Here is a 19973-nt window from a genome sequence, read left to right as displayed (position 1 = left end):
AACATACCTAAAAATCAAACCAATCCAAGATCATTCTCTCTCCATACCCATTTTGACCAGCCATGAATTCATAATGAAAACATGTAATTTAACCATTGAAAATTAAGAAAAAAGGCATGGGTAAGGTAAATCACTAGCAAAATCAAGAAATTTTACCTTTGTTGATCAAATCCTTGAATTCCAACACTTTCTCTTTGATTTTTCCCAACTAGGGTTTGTTCTTCCTTGGTTTCTCTTCTCCTCTGGTTTGGCTGATCACTATGGAGAAATGGGCTGATTTTTTACCTTTTTATAAAGAAATAATAAAATAATAAAAAAATGACACATGGCATTTCTTTATTGGCTCAAATTTAAATATTTGACTTTTAATTCTTTAATTCTCCACCACACATTTATCATGTTTATCCATTTCCATGATGAATAAAATCCCTTGGTCTTGACAAGTGTCGGGGGTAAAAATTTACCGATTTGCTCCCGAGGTGACAAAATTACCATTTCACCCTTATACTCTAAATTATACCTGAATTAAAATTTTCATTTCTAAACTTCAAATCATACTCCAATACTGAAATCATACTCCAATAAGTCAAATTGACCAAAAAAAATTTTTTTTCTAAAAATTCTCATTTTATCCCAAGTGGCAAATGACCATTTTACCCTTGAATAGTGAAAATTCCGATTTAACTCCAAATTAATTCTCGAATTCCGAATTACCATTTTGAGTCATCCATGAGCTGTGAAACTCTTAATTTCACCTTAAAATTCCTATTTGAACTAGTTCGAGGCTTAATCGACTTAATGGTACCATTAGGGGCAATATCGTCTTTTAACGATTTCTCAAACTTCCTAAATATGTAACCATTCTATTGAGCATGTAAATGACGTTGTAATTATTTTATACAACAGGGTTTGACACACTCACTCAAAGTCACCCAAGTAGGAGAGCCTTTAAGCTAGGTTGGTTCAAGGCATGCTCAAATTAATTGATCAAGGTACAAAGCCAAAGGGGTGCTTAATTAGGAAGCTCCATGGCCTAGCTAGCTACACACCTTCATTACACTTGGGAGTTGGGAGGGTGGGTCGCCTGGTTATCTATGTGGGAGAGTCCCTGCCTTGCAATAGAGAAGGGACTCCTTTTTCTTGTACCAATGACACTTTTATTTAAGAAAAAAAAAAAGCTAAATGTTTATTTTAAAATTTCACATTTATTAAATTTATTATTATAAGATTTAATTTGTTATTTTGTTCAAATTAGAATGTAATATTTTGATTATTGTGATTTCATCCTGTAGCATTGTGTATACTTTGAATTATTTTTTCCTTTAGTCTTTTATAAAACAATTTGTATAGTGAGAACTTACCCTCTGCTTTTACCGGGAAGTTTCCGAAATTGGATGTAGCATATGTGGTGGTGATAATATAATCCTTGTTTTGAATCCATTGAATGAAGCATCAACGGTTTTGGTGGTGAGATTTGTCGTTGAAACTGTAGAGAAAAAATGCAAGGACCGTAAAAGACAAGTTGCAAAAGCAGGAAAATTGCCTCCACTTTGAATGGGAATTTTCCCACCATTTAAACTGACTTGTCCTCCATTAAGAATGAGACAACAACAGTTTTCATACAAAATTCAGCAAGTAATGAGTTATAATTGACCCTCACAAAGGTCGCAAATATCAATTCAACAAACACCGGATTGATGCTGACTTGATGCCCATCTTTCTTCGATTGAAAGCCGCCCCATCCTCCAATGGAAACTCAGCTTGATAAATTTCAATTTCATGGTCAGCCTGCTACTTTACCTCATCTCTGTTAACCAAAGCTATAATTCGTGTTCCCAATGCAAAATGGAATTTTAATGTTCTCAAAAATTATGATAAAGATTGAAATAGTTTTCCTCAAGAAGATCATGTCAAAGATTAAACATGTGTAATTATTTCTGAGCCATCCATGTCTTGCATGCCAGACTGAAATTTTCTGTCAACATGCAGGCAGGCATGTTGATGTTGTTTGGTGACAATGATATCAGAGCCAGGCTTTAAACTCTCTTCCTCGTGTTCTGAATAGGTTTTACTTCAATCAAATCATACGCCATGAGAGAAGAGGAGAAAGGAAAACTTCAATGACTGTATAACATTTCATACAACAGTTTCTTTACAAGCAAACTGGAAACTATTTATGCTTTCAACTTCATATAATTTCCAGTTTATTGACACTTTTACCAGTCACCCGATACCGATATCACCACAAACGGCCTGGACTGGCATTTTTCACTATGTTATTTCATCTTTTCTACAGAGGAACATTTTATATAACAAACACCACAAGTAAAAGGGGGGGTTGGGGGGGAATGCAAAACAGAAAAAAGCCGAAAAACAGAAGCAATCATTTCAAGGAAACTTCAGAAGTACAACTGCTACTAATGGGCAAATCAGTTGGGGTGCAGACCAGAGCCCTTTGCTGTAAATGTCTCAAGCTCTGTTCCATACTAACTTGGACCATCTCAGCCAGCATTTTCTTTGCTTTACTAGATTGATCATCGCCATCAATCTGAGAGATTATGTTGCAAACAATGTTCTTTAGTGTGTCAGGTGGAAGCTCGGATCTGGGATATGGACTATCCCTCAGTAACCGCAAAAGGGTTTGAGCTTTTGTCTGAGACTTGGGTGTTCCTTGCACTGTTAACTCAAGTAATCCAGGAATTACACCTTCTCCAAGAATCGGTTCCCTATATTTACATCGGTCACTCTCACACATTGCCAGCAGTGCCCCAACAGCGTGCTCCCTAGCTTGGAGAGTGCCATTTTCAAGCACTTCCACAACTGCTAATACTCCACCTTCTTCAGCTGTCAAAGCTGTTCTTCCTTTATCAAAACCCACCAAGGATTCTATCAGAGAACAGCATTTTTCAGCTGTTTTTGAAGACCTTTTACAGGTTTTCAGTAAACTGACTATAGAAGGGATGGGACTGGTTTCAAGAATCATTTTAACATTGTCAGGGTGTGTTGAGAGATTGGAAAGAGCCATTACAGCATCAACCTTAGCTTGTGTGCTTCCATGTCTAAGGATATCCACAAGCAGAGGAATCGCACCCAATGCGCCTATAATGGGCTTGTTGTTGACAGAAGCAGAGAGAGTGAGCAAAGCTGCTGTTGCATACTCTTGTAGGTTTAAGTTCTCATTTTCAAGGAAGCTAATAACTGGTTCTAAGGCACCTGCTTCCACAATGCTGATCTTATTCCTGCAAAATAACAATAGTGAGATTTTCTCTTCATTCAAACACCAAATAATATGACAAGTACAAGATCACAAATTTAACAGTGTTGGCACTGTAAAGCAACTCAAATATTACTTGAAATACATAAAAGAAAAAACAACTATTACGAATTATATCTGATTTAGTAATCAAATTCAAAGTAATTCTATCTTATTGGGCTAAGGTTCTACGGATAAGTTTAATGAGTTCTTTTCATGATTGGAAAGGAACAAAAAGATATTTAAGAGGATGCGTTTCAGAACAAAAAATTTGTGTTACGGAACAAGTTGTATAATCTCTAGGCCAGCAGTAAAAGATCAAAAGCAATGTCTTGATTAATCTAGGATTATTAACTAAACCAATCGTTTTCAAAACAAAAAAAAAATTAACTAAACTAATTAGCCAATGAATGTCTTAATTACTAATATAAAATTCTTGGGTTAATCCCATTGGGTTGCTTCATTTTAAAGGAAACAAAATACACTTTCATAGATTAAAAAATAATAATCCCAAAAAGGTAAACAAGGTAAGATTAAAAAAAATAGTTCCTCTTTAATTTGGAGAAAGTGCATATATTTCTACATCACCAAACAAATTCATGATGACAAAATAATAACTTCAAAGACAAGATAATAGAAAGAAAAAAAAAGTTGAAAATAAAAAGGGAAAAGAAAGAAAGAAAGAAGAAAACATGTGAAAATAAAAGAACAACCACATCTTTTAATCAAAATTCAGCTATATAAAAAAAGAAAGCATCCAATTCTTTTTAAAGGTTACAAGGATAATCCCAAAATTCACCCTCACTTTAACGTGATTCAACAACCCAAGTACCCAACCCTATCTAGTTATAATTTTAGTCGGTGACACAGGGATATATAAATAAAATATTTTTTTTTCAAGAAATTACTATGAGTATATAATTGTACGTCCAAAATATTTGGAAATTTTAAATAATTATTCTTTGATGCTCTGAATATTCTTTTTACAACCAATCAGCGGTTAGATATATAGAAAATAAAAAATTCAAATTTAATTACAATAAAAAAAAAAAGAAAGAGAATCAAGACTAGAATCTTTTTCCTCGAATTCCTGAAAATTATAAAATATTTTCCAAACAAAAAAGGTAAAGAGTAATCAACGTGAAAATCAATCCACTAAAACTCCAGTTGCCGATAAAAATAATCAAAAAATTAGTAATCTAATTCGCAAAAAGCTTCGAATTACTAAAAAATATTTCCTTAAAATACTTCAAATATACACGTTACGATATTTTATTAATTGCGATTAAAGAGAAAGAGGGTTAGCGTACTTTTCGTCTTTAACGGCGAGGTTAAGGAGGGCGAGGAGGGCGGACTCGTGGTAGGACTCAGGTGAGTCAACTCGGAGCATAGAAACGAGTGGAATAACAGCGTCAGCGAGAAGCCGCCGACACCTCTGGGAAGTTTTGGTGAGTCGCCGGATTTCCTTAGCGGCCTGCAGCTTGGAATCCGAGTCGTCGGATTGGATTAACTGTAGAGCTCGACGGACGGCCGAGGTTGCTCCACGCGGCGTGCCATCGACGTCCGAAGAAGAAGAAGAGGAGGAAGAGGAAGCGCTGTGGTTGTCTGCGGCGGTGTCCATAGAAGGGAGAGTAGGTGGGTGGTGGCTAAGAGAGGGAAAGAGAAAAATCTGAGAAAAAGTAAAGTGAGAAGAGAGAGAGAGAGGAATTACAAGGTGGTTCGGGTTTGGGGTTGGAAGAGGTGGCGTCAAGCAACAGTTTACAAGACATGTAATAAGTATTTATAATCGGAAAAATAAACACAAAAATAAGGCAATGCTTTTTCTTTCTTTTGTTGTTTTCAATAATGGAAGTGTGGAACTGGCGGTTGGTGTTGGTTGTTGTCGTTGTTGGTTCGGTAAAAGCCTTCACCAAGTATTTTTTTTTTTTTACAATTATGGTATCGGAATATCAATTGACTAAAATGACCTTATAATTCAGTGAAGAAAATTCTCTTTGGGTTACGTTGATTAAATCTTAAATTTGAAATTTTTCACGTGCCTATTTAATTTATAATCATATCTATTGTCACGTGACTACTTATTTGTTTTAATTATTTTTAATTAATACAATTAATACTAAAATATAACGTTTCAAGTATAAACAATTAAATTGTAATATTAATCCACAAATTAAACAATACTATTAAAATTAAGAAAAACATTTTTAATAAAATTCATTCAATGAAATTAAACTTTGTATTTACAAATCTAATAAGTCTTCTTAATATTTATAATAAATAATAATTTTAATAAAAGCCATTCGATTTAACTAAATTTTCTATTTACAAATTGGATAAATTTTTTAATACTTATAATAAAACTGTTTAAAATAGAAATTTAAAAATATAATAAGTAAAAATGTTCCTTTTCATTAATTAAAAGTTTTTTCAACATCCATACTTTATATATATGTCGACACACATGTATTTACAAATAAAATTTATATTGCCATTTTAAATACTTTTTATTATAAATATTAATATAATTTATGTACTTTCATTGAAAACTTTTTTTTTAATTTTAATAGTAGTAAATAATATATAAATTAATATTACAAAATCTCATGGAATAAGTGTATTTTTTATCAAATTTAAAAAAGGTAAGAAAATATTTTTTTAAAATTAATAAAAAATAATTATATTTTCAACCAAATCTCAAGTGTTTTTTATTTTACACAAATTAACCCAATAATTTATGTTAAGATAGCTTTGAATTTTGATCATCATATAAGATGAGTGCATTAAAACAATTAGTAATTATAAACAAGAAATACCAAGGTCAAAATTAGGAGGGGGCAACGATGTGGGAGAGAATATCACCCTCATCCAAAATGAACACTTCATTTTAAAAAAATATTTTTCAATAGACATGTGAGTCAATCGTTATTTAACTGTTTGTATTTTTGTCAATTTGATGTGATAAGGGTAAAAAAATAACTTTACCCTTGATTAATTTTTAAAATTATTATTATATAATTTTATTAATTTTTTAGGAATTAAAAAAAAAAGCTCCCCATCTGGGGAGCTCCGATGCTTTTGTTGGGGGAGCCCAATTTGGGGTTCTCCAAGGGAGCATCGATGCTTCTCTCCCTTGGGAGCATTGATATGGTGCTTCCCTCCCCTTTTTTTGATGAGATCAATGTTCCCTATTTTTTTATTTTTTTAAAAAATATAATAATAATTTTTTAAATTAATAAAGAAAGAAAAGATATTTTAATCCTTTGATACTAAAGTATCAAACTAATATCTTGACCTCACTTAATCTAAACAAATCTTCTTCAAATTAATAAAGAAAGGGTTTTTTAAAAAATAATTTTTTTATTTTTTTAAACAAGGAATAAAAAAGTCAAAATTAGGAGAAGAAAGCATGTGGGAGAGAAAATACGAATAGAGACAAAACACTAAAGATGAAATCTCTTTATTATTATTATTATTTGCAATTTATCCTTAAATGAGCAATATATTCCTAAAGTAGTTGGACTTTTTTCGTTTGATTATTCCCTAAATTTGAAAGTTGGTCTTTCTTAATTTAGTAGAAATCAATTTTGTCCCTCACCATATATTTCACTATAACTTGTTAATTAAACACTTACATAAGTAAATGGATACATATTAAAATTAAATTTATGAGAAAAATATAGAAGTAGATTAAAAAGGGTTTGTCTTTGTAAAGAAATTGTAATCTCGTGGCAAGCGTACTTTTCCTTCTCCAAAACTATCCAAAATAGGAAGCATACTGGGATTGAGAAATAGAGAAAACTAGAAAGAAGATTGTGACTTGTGGATTTTGATTTGTAAAGACTTATGAGTAAATCCAAACTCTTTTCAAAATAGAAATATTACACTTTTAGTCATTAATTTACCCAATTTTTCCTAATGTTCCATCAATAATATAGTAATTTATGAGGTGAAAGAAACTAACCAATTCACCTCATCATATATTAATATAGTTTTTCATTTTTTAAAACATTTGAAAGGAAAAGAAAAAGAAAGGAGGAATGAACTTTATTTATAAATCCTCATTGATGCAAAAATTCAAAATATTTTTAATTAAAACTACATTACTTATTAATAATTCAAAAAAGTTTTTGTGTCATGTACATGATCATGAAAAAATTAAGTTTCCATTGGAAAATGACTGACCTTCTTATAAAAATGTAGCACATGTTGAGGTATAATGGAAGTAACTGTAATAAATTACTAAAATGAATGCGTGGAACACAAGTGGAGGGATTATTAGACTACACCTGGTAAGGCATAAGCGCAAGCAACCTTCAAACAACTTTATTATCAATGATAATCAACGAATTATTAGGTTATATCTCCATGATTATCCTTAGCTTGGCCATTCATTATAAAACAAACACACTTGTTAATTATAGTTAATATATTATTATTAAAAGCTTATCCCTTATGATTTTGCATGATTTCGAAATGAAATGGGTTTGAGTTAGGTTCTTGCTAATTAATTTGGGTTACTTTGTGTTTATTAGTATGCCATATTTGGTCCTTATATAATGACTTAAGCATGCCAACATTTTTAGGCAAGGAGATTTGTATAAGCTAATCAGATAATACTTTTCAAACAAAAGAAGTCTGGTTTAGCTTGTGTTATATTTTTTGTGAAAGTTTTTTTAAAGTTTGAAATTGATATACTTTGTCTCCTAATTAACTTAAAACCCAAAAAAAAAAAAGTAGAAGAGATTGTCGTATCTTGCTGAGATTTTAAGTAGAAACAAATGCAAACTAAAATCAACGTAAAAAATAAATCACATATAATAGATAATATATATTTAATATGATTTGACATCCATTACTTAAATTCATAGATAAAAGAAAAAAGTTATTACAAACGCAAAGATGATAAAGAGTACAAAACACCTAAAAATAAAAACTAAACCCGAACTATGAAACAAACCCATTTTTCTTGTTTCTTAATGTTTAAACTAGTGGAATATCCTTTACGATCACATGTAATTGATGTTTCCACACTCTTCCTAACATCCATGTAACCAGTGTTTTCACGAGTCTTCCTCGCTTTCATCCAACCTTCTGAAACTCTTACAAAAAAATCTATTTCTCATATAAAAATCACATAGATTACATCTTTCATTATTCTAAAGACTGAGACTCACATTGTACTTATAGAGTCTTATTACTTGATTACCAAAAATTTCTATACATTATAACTATATTTATCTGTTAAACAAACTTAATTATTAAGTAATTCTAAACTAACAAAATTATATCACAATCCAAAATAATTGCCAATTAAAATTTGAGTCAAATTTCTAACATACTTCATACACCATCCCCTTGCATAAGGGGTCTTATTGAATTACATCTCAAAAAGTTGTACTAATTGGTCTACTAAATTTGCAAACAAGAAAATAATGAAGAAACTAATTAACCCGTGGGTCATAAAAAACTAATACTAGTTTAGTGCTTGTTTGGTTTGATTTTTTTTTTAGCTTATTTACCTCTTAAAAGCACAAGTCAGATCAAACAAAATGTTTTAAAAATTCTTAAAAAAAAAATTTTTTAACAACAAAATTTAAAAAAAGCTTAAAAAGGAATTTTCTTTTCTCTTTTTTTAAAAACACATCAATTTTTTAAAAAATATCTCTCTCAATCAATCTCCCTATCGTTTCCCTCCTTTTACAAATCATCATTCTCCAACGTAAAATCACAATCTCTCTCTCCTCTACTTCTTTCTACAAAAAACTACTAAAAAAAAGAAAGTAGAGGACTCAGCAACAAAATAGCAAAATCTAAATTTATTTATTTTTACAAAAATTAAGAAAAAAGAAAAGCCAAAGTTCAGAGTTGCATGCATGTACTATTCAAAGGTTTTCTCTCTTATTCACTAAAAAATTTAATACTATTATTACTATATAAGTTTGAGAGTTATTCTGTATCTCTATGAATTTTTTTAATTTTAACATCTAAAGTTGTATATACACTTGAAATAGATTTGTTCTTTTTTAATTTATTAGGTGAATATTATTTATAATAATTTTAATAAAAATTAAAATTTATATAATTTATTTTATCAAATACTTTATTAAACAGTTTTAATTTAATTTTAAAAACTTCAAAATTATACTCCATAAAAGCTTAGCAGCAACAAATATTTCGAGTTTAGGCCATGACACAATCAAACTATGTCTCATGTACGCCCACGTCGATAAACAAATATACATTTGACAGCTTGTTTTTCTATTTTCTATTTTATTTCTTTTTCATTTCTTTTTTCTTTCAATTTCTACAAATACCGGCTGGAATTCAACCTCAATGACGGAAAACTCGGACCAAAGTCTGCCCCAGGTGTCGGCGACAATAAAAACTAGCTGCCAACTTGCAAAAGAAAAAAATAAAGAAAAAGGCAATTATAAAAAGCACATCAATTTTTACCAATAAATTTGAAGCAAACAACAAATTTCTTTTTTGGGAATTGGGAAAGGGCGAGGTGTTCTCTTCGTACCACGTTTTCTAAATATATTAATTTATTTTTGAGGGACAATGCCACTTTCATTCCCAATGAAGTTTCGTTTTCAGATTTTGCGGATCCACAAAAAAAAAAAAAATTATAATTCATTGGCAAATTTTAATTGTTGCATAATGTCACTTCTCACGATGTGAAAACATTTGCACAAATTAAAAAAATATGATTGGAATTATTCTCTGCCCTTTTCTTTCTCAATAATAAAACTATTCCTGGATTACTTAATCAACATGAATATGATGATGATACGTTGCCCGCCCACATGCACGTTTGTAATTAATAAATCTCCCTTCAAAACGTTGACACTTTAACATCTTTAAGATTGAGATATTTGAATTTCATGCTTGGAGTCTTATGTACTTCGTCTGATTGTCATTTTTGTTTTTCTTTTTACAAATTTTTAACTTAACTAAGCAATTATATTTATATTCTTTTATATCGTCAAATACTAAGTTTATAGGCAGGAAAATGTTGCTGTCAATTATTTAATTCTTTTTTTACAAGCAAATAATTCCTGAGCAGCAACTTCATTGCCAAAATTTTCATGTTGCATGTGTTTTATTTTTGGCAATTTTTGTAGAAATTGGTTTGGATGGGGTTTGCTTTGAATAACAGCTACAATTGTGTTGTCTATGGTTTATAAAAGAAGGGGAAAGTCATTGTAAGAAGAGATCATGACTTGTACTTCAACTAATTATAGGTAGCAACGTAATTGTTAATTCAAATGTTTTTTTCGTCATCTTTTATATCTCCTTACAAATTAGAAGAAAGAAAAATATAAATTAAAAAAACAAAATTATTTATTACTAGTCATGTTATGGACCGAGACCAGTGGAACGTAATAAATTACTCAAATTGGACTCAAATGGACGTTAGAAACATATTCAAGACAGATTTTTTTTTGTTTTGCAATATTAGAGATAAATGAATTGAAATAAAACTCTTAGAAAAAAGAAAAATACGTATCAATGGATGATTCACAATCAATGGCAGGAGGTAATATGTCAGAGACAAGTGACCAAGTGCCTAAATGTACTGTCTCTTGATGATTAATGAAATTCATCTTTCTTTAAAAAAAAAAATTCAAGTGTATGATCAATTTATTTTTAATTAACATACAATATGCCTATTGTTAATTGGTTTATACAGTCACGAGTTAAGGTGATACTTATTGACAATAATTTTGTAATTAAACTATTTTTTTTTTTAGAATAGATAAAAGAAATGCATAAATGTAAAATTATTTGCCTTACGAATTGTCTCCTTTTAAATTTGATGAAAATTGTGCATTAAAGGTAAAATTTTTTTCTAAAATAATATTAACTATTAATCAATGTCTACAAGCACGCGTTAATAAGACTTTTGATAAAATAACAATTTAATTCATATTAACAACTGCAATTAAATATCTATACAAACCATTAATTAACTATATCCTAAAATTAATTATTATTGACTCTCAGTATATACCACCCTTGTACCAAATGAACCAAATGTTCATCTACATAAATATGATAGTTAATTATGAAGTTCATAATTTCTCAAGGCCCTTTATAACTAATAAAAAATTAATATAATTTAAAATAAATAATTACATTCCAACCTCTTTTGGCCTTTTGGGCGAATCCCCATCCTCCAGATGTCATCATGGACCACTTTCTATTTGAGGCATGCATAAAGGGCTGCATTAATTGCTTTTAATCAGATTATTGAGAAATTCGAGATCCAACTACAATGATTTGTAGTAATGTGTGGCAGTGGATTAAATCATCACCTGGAGAGTGTGCTTTTAATTTTATAAACATGAAATCCACCTGATTGGCTACAACTTTATATCGTTAGTGGGTCATTCATGCTTATTGTACTTTAGCCACATGTGAGTTCTTGGAGTCTAAGTTGTGCACATATATAAAGTTTGTCATTTCAAAAATAAAATATATACAACAGGCAAAAAGGGGCAAAACAGAAAAAGCACTTCAAATTCTTTTCTTTGGGAACAAGTGATTTCTTTGCAAGGTTCACCTTTTACTACTAAAATTATCCTTCAGATATTTTTCTTTCTTTTTCTTTTGGATAAAATATTTTTTTTTGATAGTCACACTGTTAGATCAATCATAAATTATATGGAGATAACAAAAAATAAATTCATGAATATTACTTTTTTTTATTAGTTAAACCATTGGACCGTGTGTCATATACTTTAAATATTCTCTATTATTTTTAGTTTAGATGGAGAAAAAGGTTTTAGTGGCGGTGGTTATACGTTTGCAAGGTAACCTTATACCATAAATGCAGCGGGAAAAAAGGTGAAGAATTTAGGTAGAGTTTTTTTTTGGCAGAATTCCTATAACTTTTAATTAAAAGGATAAAATAAAATAAAAATGGCAATCAATATTTGCAAATTGATAGAACTTAAAAAGAAGAATAATACGTCAAAGAATTATTTGAAAATGATATATGCAGACAAATTTTAATCAACATTTACTAAAGGATGAAAATATGTCATAAATTTGAAATAAAAACCTATTTAAATGAAATATAAAAATCAACTTGTTAAATTTATTGAAACTTTTGCATGAATGAGTAATTGAATGAATGCAATTAATTTAAGTGGTTGGATTACTATTCACCCTTTAAATGCTATAAACTTAACTATTTAGATTATTATTCACCTTTTAAATGTGATTAATTTAAGTGTTTTGATTACTGTTCACCTTTTAACCTTTCTAATCAGAAATTTCAGAAATTTTATTTCTATAATTTCATAAATTTTTGGACCATAAATGAAAAGAAACATAATACCTAAAAAACCCATAATCTATTCAAGAAGATTAAAATAAGTCTTTATTTTTTATTATTTTTAATCAAGTTTTTATATTTTTATTTTGAATCAAATAAGTTCTTATAATTAATGGTTGATTAAAAAGCTAGTCAAAATGCTATTTGCAATTATACCACATGATCTATGGACATATTATAATAGATGATGTCATGACATATTGATATAGATATGTGACATTTTTCATCATTCACATTAAAGTTACATTAATATCACGTGGACATCAAATGACAAGTGATATTTTGATAAATGATAATTAATCAACTATTAATTATAAATATTTATTTAACTTTAAATAAAAGTATATAAACTTGATTAAATGTAATAGAAGAATAAAAATTTATTTAAATTTTTTAAAAATAATTTAAATGTTTTGCAAAGCATTATGACATGAAAATACTACAAAACCTGAGTTAGAGGTTTTGAAAATAAAGGGAAAAAGTATCTNAATTGTCCCAAGTTTTTTGTCCTGAACAATCCAAGAATCTAGCAAAGTTTTTTTTTTTTTTTTTTTTGTCTTCTAGTTGGTTCATCTTGTTTTTTTTTTTTCCTTTTGAGTTATAAAATAAAGATGACCTTTAGGTCTTTCTATAAAACTCTTTGTGCTTACTAAAAATGGAACTTATGATTTCATATATGGTAGCAAAGCTAGTCGGCACGATTGAGTTGAACAAATAAGTCGAGTTGATCATTGGCTATACACCAAGGCCCATAAGGTGTGACCCTTATGCTGAATCCCCATCGTACTTGATTGAGCTAAACAGACATATATTTATCTTGTGAGAAAGACATCGATCTTGAGATCCAATTTTGTCTTTTACATCTTAATTTCACTATTATCCATAAGTGGCTTGAACTAATTTAAAACATTGATCATCGCATTATATATATTTTTCAATTCAGATAACAATTTTTATTTTATTTTAAAGTATTATAAGATTCGAATTTCATATTTCTTTTTCGGTTTATCACATGCAAAAAAAAAATTATATTTCTCTTTTATTTTTCCATTTTTTTTAGAATGGTAATATGTTGCAAGTGGTGTTTTTCAAGAACTATGATGAATTTATTAAGTTACTCCTTGTTTTCAAGTATATTTTCAGGAAAGGATGCATGATCACATTGACAAGATTATTGCGTTATTTTCAAAAATAAAAATGATTGAATCATGCTCATGTCCTCGAGAACAATAGGAATTAAAATCTTCAACATAATTGATGTGTGGTTGATGAAATGCAAGTAATTGCCCTACGTGCTTGTCTGGTTATGAAGAAACGCCTGCCAAGAATACCGACACATTCACATGATGAAGCAGAAGCAAGTTCTTCACATTTCGTTCAGGATGTTTTCCATTTGTGGGGGAAATTGGAATTTTCGTCATTACATTTTTGAATTTCGACTTCTTCAAATCCATGCATTTGGTCATTACCCTAAACGTTTGCCATACAGTTCATTGTAATTTTTGGGTTTGGAGGTATGGATTTTGGATTATTGATGGGCTTTAAATGTAGTAGGGTTAGAGAATACATCACAAATAGGTTGTCTTGTTTTGGCCCAAATACGATATCACGTAATAATTTCCGAATGCCATTCTTTTGTAAGGTTATTTCATGCGGAAAGGGCACATTTACTTTTTTGTATATATTAATTATAATATTTTAATTTCTATTCTTGTTTACATCTAGTAATAATTAGGTATAATGCGATTAAAAAATTTTTGAATTATTTAAAAAATTTAAATAAGATATTTTTTATTACATTTCAATGAAATTTTTATATTTTTATTTTAAATCAAATAAATCTAAATAATTAATAGTTGATTAATTATCATTAATCAAATATTACTTATAATTTTTTATGTCACATGATGCTTACGTGAAGAGTGAAAAAAGCATGCAATTACATTATGTCACATGAACATATCACGTCATCATTCATTATGACATGTTAATATGTCACGTCAAAAATATATAACATAAATTGACAAGTAATATTTTATCTAATAACAGGTAGTTAATCGTTAATTATAAAAGTTCATTTAATTTAAAATAAAAGTATAAAGAAATTAATTAAACGTAATAAAAAAATAAAAATTTATTTAAATTTTTATGAATAATTCAAAAATTTTTTAAGACAATGTATTTAATAACTATTTATTGTGTAATGTACTTTCATTAAGCTGATGATTTTAGTTTTATGGGTATATCGTAACAATTGTGTATAGGTAGATAAATGTGATATATGTATGTATGTACATCATTTAACAATAATTATGGATATGTAGCATTACTCTGGAAAAAATAATTCCATAAATTCAAACTGTAATTTTGCACCAGCCTATCATTATTGCCCAAATATTCTGCGAAGATTAAGATAATTCCCCGATATCATTATGTTGGCAGAATTAGAAAGAAACAAGTAGTTCTGAGTTCTGACAAGAAATTATGTGTCTTTATTTGTCAAGAAAATATCTTTTATTCATCAACAATTAGAATCTTGACTTTTCAATTCCATTTGGAGCAGCTCTATCAAGTATAACGTCATCTATCATTCTTGCACGTGGTCAAGCTGCCTGCTCACAATGTTTTATATTTCAACAATTTTCGAAGTGGGAAGCCAGTAATTAATCCCATTTCATTAAAATTATATACAATTAAGTTCAATCAAACCTACAAAAAGGGAAAGAAAATGTCCATCCACCCTGCCTTTTGCTAAGCCCACATGGGCAACTTATGCATGACAAGGAAATTACTTCGTTAATTAACAGCTTCTTTTAAATTCCCAAATCCCAATTATAATATATTAACATAAAGCTTTCTTCCAACAATGGGTTATGGAAATTATTTTCACAAAATTAATACTCAAGAAAATTGATTAGAAGCTTAAGGAGCATTTAGATCATAAATAGATTAATTTCCACGTAATTATTAATAATTTTGTGGCTGTCTAATGCTAGGCTCTGTATATAATAAACTTAGAAAAATTAAATGATCATGCAGGTTTAGGGGTACATATTATCAAGTAGCACGAGAAAGATTATAATATATATATATATAAATGAAATCTCTTGTTGTCAATTCGAAGCCGACAAGAGACTGCAATATTCCTATGTCTCCTTGTTTGATTTATTTACTTATTTTGATGTTCATGGATCAGGCCACAACGATATTCACATTGGAGGAAAAAAATATTGTTGTTTCTTATTTTATAAATCATATTCCTTTATCTATCTTAATTAGAATTTACATCCAAAACTTCTAAGATGAACTCTTAAATTTACAGTAAATAAAATTAAATTAAGTTAAATAGGTGGAAATCGCCAATCATGTAATCAGATTTTGAGTTGGAAAAACAAAAAAATTGTCAAACACCGGCATTTAATTTGATTAATTATGGTTGAATTTCCTTTTTTTTTTTTCTTTTTGGGTGCAACTTGATAGCTGGGAATTATGCTAGATCTTATCATGTTTTATGGTCAGCGAGACAAGAAATCAATTAATGGCATTGGTCAAATGGGAAAACAAAAGAATTTTGAATGCTTTTGTGGCTGTCTAATAAGGAGAGACACATCATTATTTCCTTAACTTAAATAATTGCATGGAATTCCAAGAGAGATACATGCTAGGGAAGGTAATAGAAATCAAGTGGTCAGTTTGATTATTTGGAAGATGAAAATCAATATAAGCAATGCTTTTTTATTCATAAAATCCAAAAAAAATAATATTTTACATGATATATATATATATATATATATATATATATGTATAATGTATGTATACATATAGATTGAATAAGCTGGAAGTGTATGATGAACTACATATTTTATGATAAAAGGGTAAAATTAACTAAAACATCTTTGGGAGTTTCAAAGAGCTATCCTTAATGGAAGTTTATGAACAGAATAATCGAAAATTCATACACATGGAATAAAATGAGGAAAAGTTTATGAACACATAGCAGTAGGTGAGAGGAAAGACATTATGATGGTCAACATCAACATAATAATAACAAGTGTGGAAGCTCACTACTAGCCTTCAATCAAAAACTTAACTGGGAAAAAAGGCATGCAATTTAAAAGCAATTTTCAGTTGGCTGAGTTTTATGGGAAAATGCATACCGGGTTTTATGGGATTGGGCATGTGATTAGACACGTGATTCTTGCTAAACACTAGAGCAGCTGGTCATGGTCCCCCAGTAAGCCACTTCCTCAAGAAAGATGGAAACTTAATTAACAAGTTGATTATCTGAAGTTATGTTTTGCCTAATCATTTTAGCAAAGCAAGAGCAACATAATTGTACGGACGTTCACATCTGTTGCCAAAAGGGCAAAAAGCTACTAATCATGTACTGAAAGCAGATATATGTGCTGCTGCTGCTGCTGCTGCTTACATATATATATATAAGTTAAATATTTTTTTTTTTTAAAAAAGAAAAATTGGTAAATGAAAATTTTTTAACTAATGTAGAAGTTAAAAACTATTTTTTCCGATATCACATTTTGTCCAACTTAGGCTTTCTAGAGTTAAAAAATTGCACCAAAAACTAGGCAAAACAGACCGTATGTATATATAAAATTTTATTCTTTCTCATAAATCTTTTATCCTTTATGATCTGTAGTGCAATTGATCTTCCATGTATATTATGAATCAATTAGAAACACAATCTCAAAAGTACATAAGGAGTTTAACTAACGTTATTAAGTGAAGGAACAGTAATAGTTTGTCCTTTTTAGAAGCAAGTGCCAAAAACAATAACACACCAGCAATAAAGTTTGTAGTTTGGTGCCTGCAATACCTTAAGCCGCTTGAACCTCCTTTGTTATGCATCTGAAAGGCAAACATTCTTTCGATCATTTACTTAATCTGCAATCAAAAGTTGTCAATATCTTAAAAAATTAGGTTGCTTGTGATTAAAGGAAACATTGGCTGTGATACTTTCAGGTTCAAGTCTTTCGATGATTTCAAAAAAGTGAGTCTGTGCTAGCTGTAGCATTTGATGCCTAAATGTCTTATTGATTCTTTGCAACTAGCTGGCTATTCTATATTAACCAATGTGATCCTTCAAAACCTTGTAATTTTCACATTTGGGTATATTTATGAAGTCAGATGGTTAGTTGAGGAATTGACTGATCAAAACTCAAACTCTGGGTCTTATGCTACATCATTTCATTCCTGAGACAGTTCAAGTCCAAATTCCCACATCACACCACATATAGTATTATTAAACACTGAATAGTTCCCCATACTAGTCTGTTTTCCATGTTCCAAAAGCTTGGCAAGACAAATAATAATTAAAAAACAGCTTTGATTGTAAGCTTTGTCTTCAAAGTTGTCAACATACAATCTCTCTTTGATTCTCAGGCTGCCTTCAACTTGAACCACTCAATTCTATTCCTTACAACTTAGATTTAAGAACTGTGTGATTTCTGGAACGCGTGCAAGCTGCTAACAGCGACCCTTATAATTTAAGTCCAATTATTTGAGTCATTAAATTTTACCATATCAAAAATCCACCTTGCCATTCTTCAACCTCACATGACCTTCAATTTTCAACTCTATGATAAAGGGTATACTTAATGTTATCTCATTCTCCATTGTCCGGAAATAATGAGGAACCTTCCCCCATTCGAATGTCAACCAAGAACCAGGCCTCCTTTGTAGAGTTGTAAAATTTGATACTAGTTTACATTACTAGCTAAAGTTGTGAAATAAATCTCAATCTTTTTGGTTTAATGCAGACTAGCTAGCTGTTAAACTGGATGCTTACTAGGTTAATTCTTTCGTTTGCTTACAGATTACTCTTAGTTTTAACAGAAGTATGTACAAATGTGAATCTTATTTTACTAAAAAACAGCACAGGTGAAAAAACCAACCATTCAACAAGGAAACCAAGAGAGCTCTCTTGTGGAATATTGATGCTCCACTTTAAGTGGGATCAGCATGTGATTAATCCATGTTAAATATCACATTGAGTCAGATGGTCCCCTTCTTTGAGAAAACCAGCTGAGAGCTCATCACTGTTAATTAACAAAGTTAAGACATCTGGAGGAGATTCTTCAGATTTGCATGCACGATGCATGGATGAATGTACATTGTTTTCCTTTTAGGGATACAATTGAAGAAACAAGGTCAAAGGATGGAGAGGATTTGAACCCTGAACCTTAACCCTCCAAGAGTAATTACAACCGATAAGCCAAACCCAACAAACTGAACCGAAACTGGATAAAGATCTGTTTGATTTGCAAACAATTTAATTTAGCACATTAGCTAGATGCAGAACCATTTAGTTGCTAAAAAATGTTCATGCAGAGCCTACGAAAACTCTTAAGGAATCTAATGAATGTCTCAGCATGAAGGCATTTGGAATGATAATCATGTAAATAACTTGCTAAGTACTTAATATCTGGAACATTACTTAATTCGCTATTCGGTCAAAAAATTTTCATATCAGAATCAGAATGAGGCCAAAGGAAGTGGAAGAATTCCTGCAGCAAATAGTTGTGTACTATATTCCACATCCAACATTGCTTTCATGCAATACCATCAGTTATTGCAGGAATATGCTTCAAATACCTCCTAGGTGTTGAAAAATTGGTGTTAAAAAAGTTCCAAGGTAAGAAATGGTATTTTCTGTTTGATGGTGTACCAATGCTTGACGTGGCCTTGGAGAGTAATAAATGAGAGAAGCATGATATAGTTTTGTTTCAGGGCCCATTGTACAGTATGCACAGGCCAACTTTTCCAACTCTGCTATTGACTTCTATTTTTTTTAATGCTAATTCGGCCAAGCACTTGCCACTAGCTCTGCTGTTTGTGTACAGTTGGCTGATCAATTTCAAGTAGGTGGCAGGTTTTGAAATTTATGTTAGACTTTTCTTTATTCTAACAATGTTTTTATTATTGAGATCAGTGTGATTAACCGGTGGTGGCCTGCATGAATATATTTTGCCCATTAAAGAGGAAAACAGATACATGGGATTGGCAATGTTTTAAAAGAAGTAAAACAGAAAACCCCTACTCTATATTGTCAGATTGTTTAGATCTAAGAATTAACGAATAGTACAAGCCTGACATGTAAAGAAAAGGAAAAAAACAAAATAGACAGATTCTCTGTGAAATGAAACTAAGATAAGGTTGAACATCTTAGTTCAAATTAGATAAAGGAATGAAAATTTCCATTACAAGATCTTAAGAAATTAGACTATCTACTCAGATTCTCCTTTTTTGTTTCTTTCTTTCATTCAGCAACACTAACTTCCAAAACAAATCTTTTCTTTGCCTGGAAAGTTGTCCATAAATTATACTACATTATTCTAAATTTAAGTCTCTTCTCCACAA

General features: G+C 30.0%; 1 protein-coding gene across 1 annotated transcript; it reads right to left on the bottom strand.

Moving 5' to 3' along the window:
* LOC18601900 (U-box domain-containing protein 2) lies at window positions 2106-5024 on the bottom strand. The gene is made up of 2 exons (XM_007032991.2): window positions 4564-5024; window positions 2106-3239 (listed from the first exon to the last, which is right to left on the bottom strand). Exons 1-2 carry the CDS (start codon window positions 4872-4874, stop codon window positions 2384-2386), a joined length of 1167 nt encoding a protein of 388 aa, XP_007033053.2. The 5' UTR covers window positions 4875-5024; the 3' UTR covers window positions 2106-2383.

The sequence above is a fragment of the Theobroma cacao genome, chromosome 4, assembly GCF_000208745.1.
Source record: "Theobroma cacao cultivar B97-61/B2 chromosome 4, Criollo_cocoa_genome_V2, whole genome shotgun sequence".
NCBI lineage: Eukaryota > Viridiplantae > Streptophyta > Magnoliopsida > Malvales > Malvaceae > Theobroma > Theobroma cacao.
Note: the sequence above shows the minus strand (reverse complement) of the source record. Positions and strands in the feature narration are given on the sequence as shown.

What these genes read in the sequence shown, in the direction of transcription:
- LOC18601900 (XM_007032991.2), bottom strand. Translation starts at nt 4,874, where the DNA reads ATGGACACCGCCGCAGACAACCACAGCGCTTCCTCTTCCTCCTCTTCT. An exon ending in CTCGCCGTTAAAGACGAAAA is followed by an intron (nt 3,240 to 4,563) that starts GTACGCTAACCC and finishes GTTATTTTGCAG; the next exon opens with GAATAAGATCAGCATTGTGG.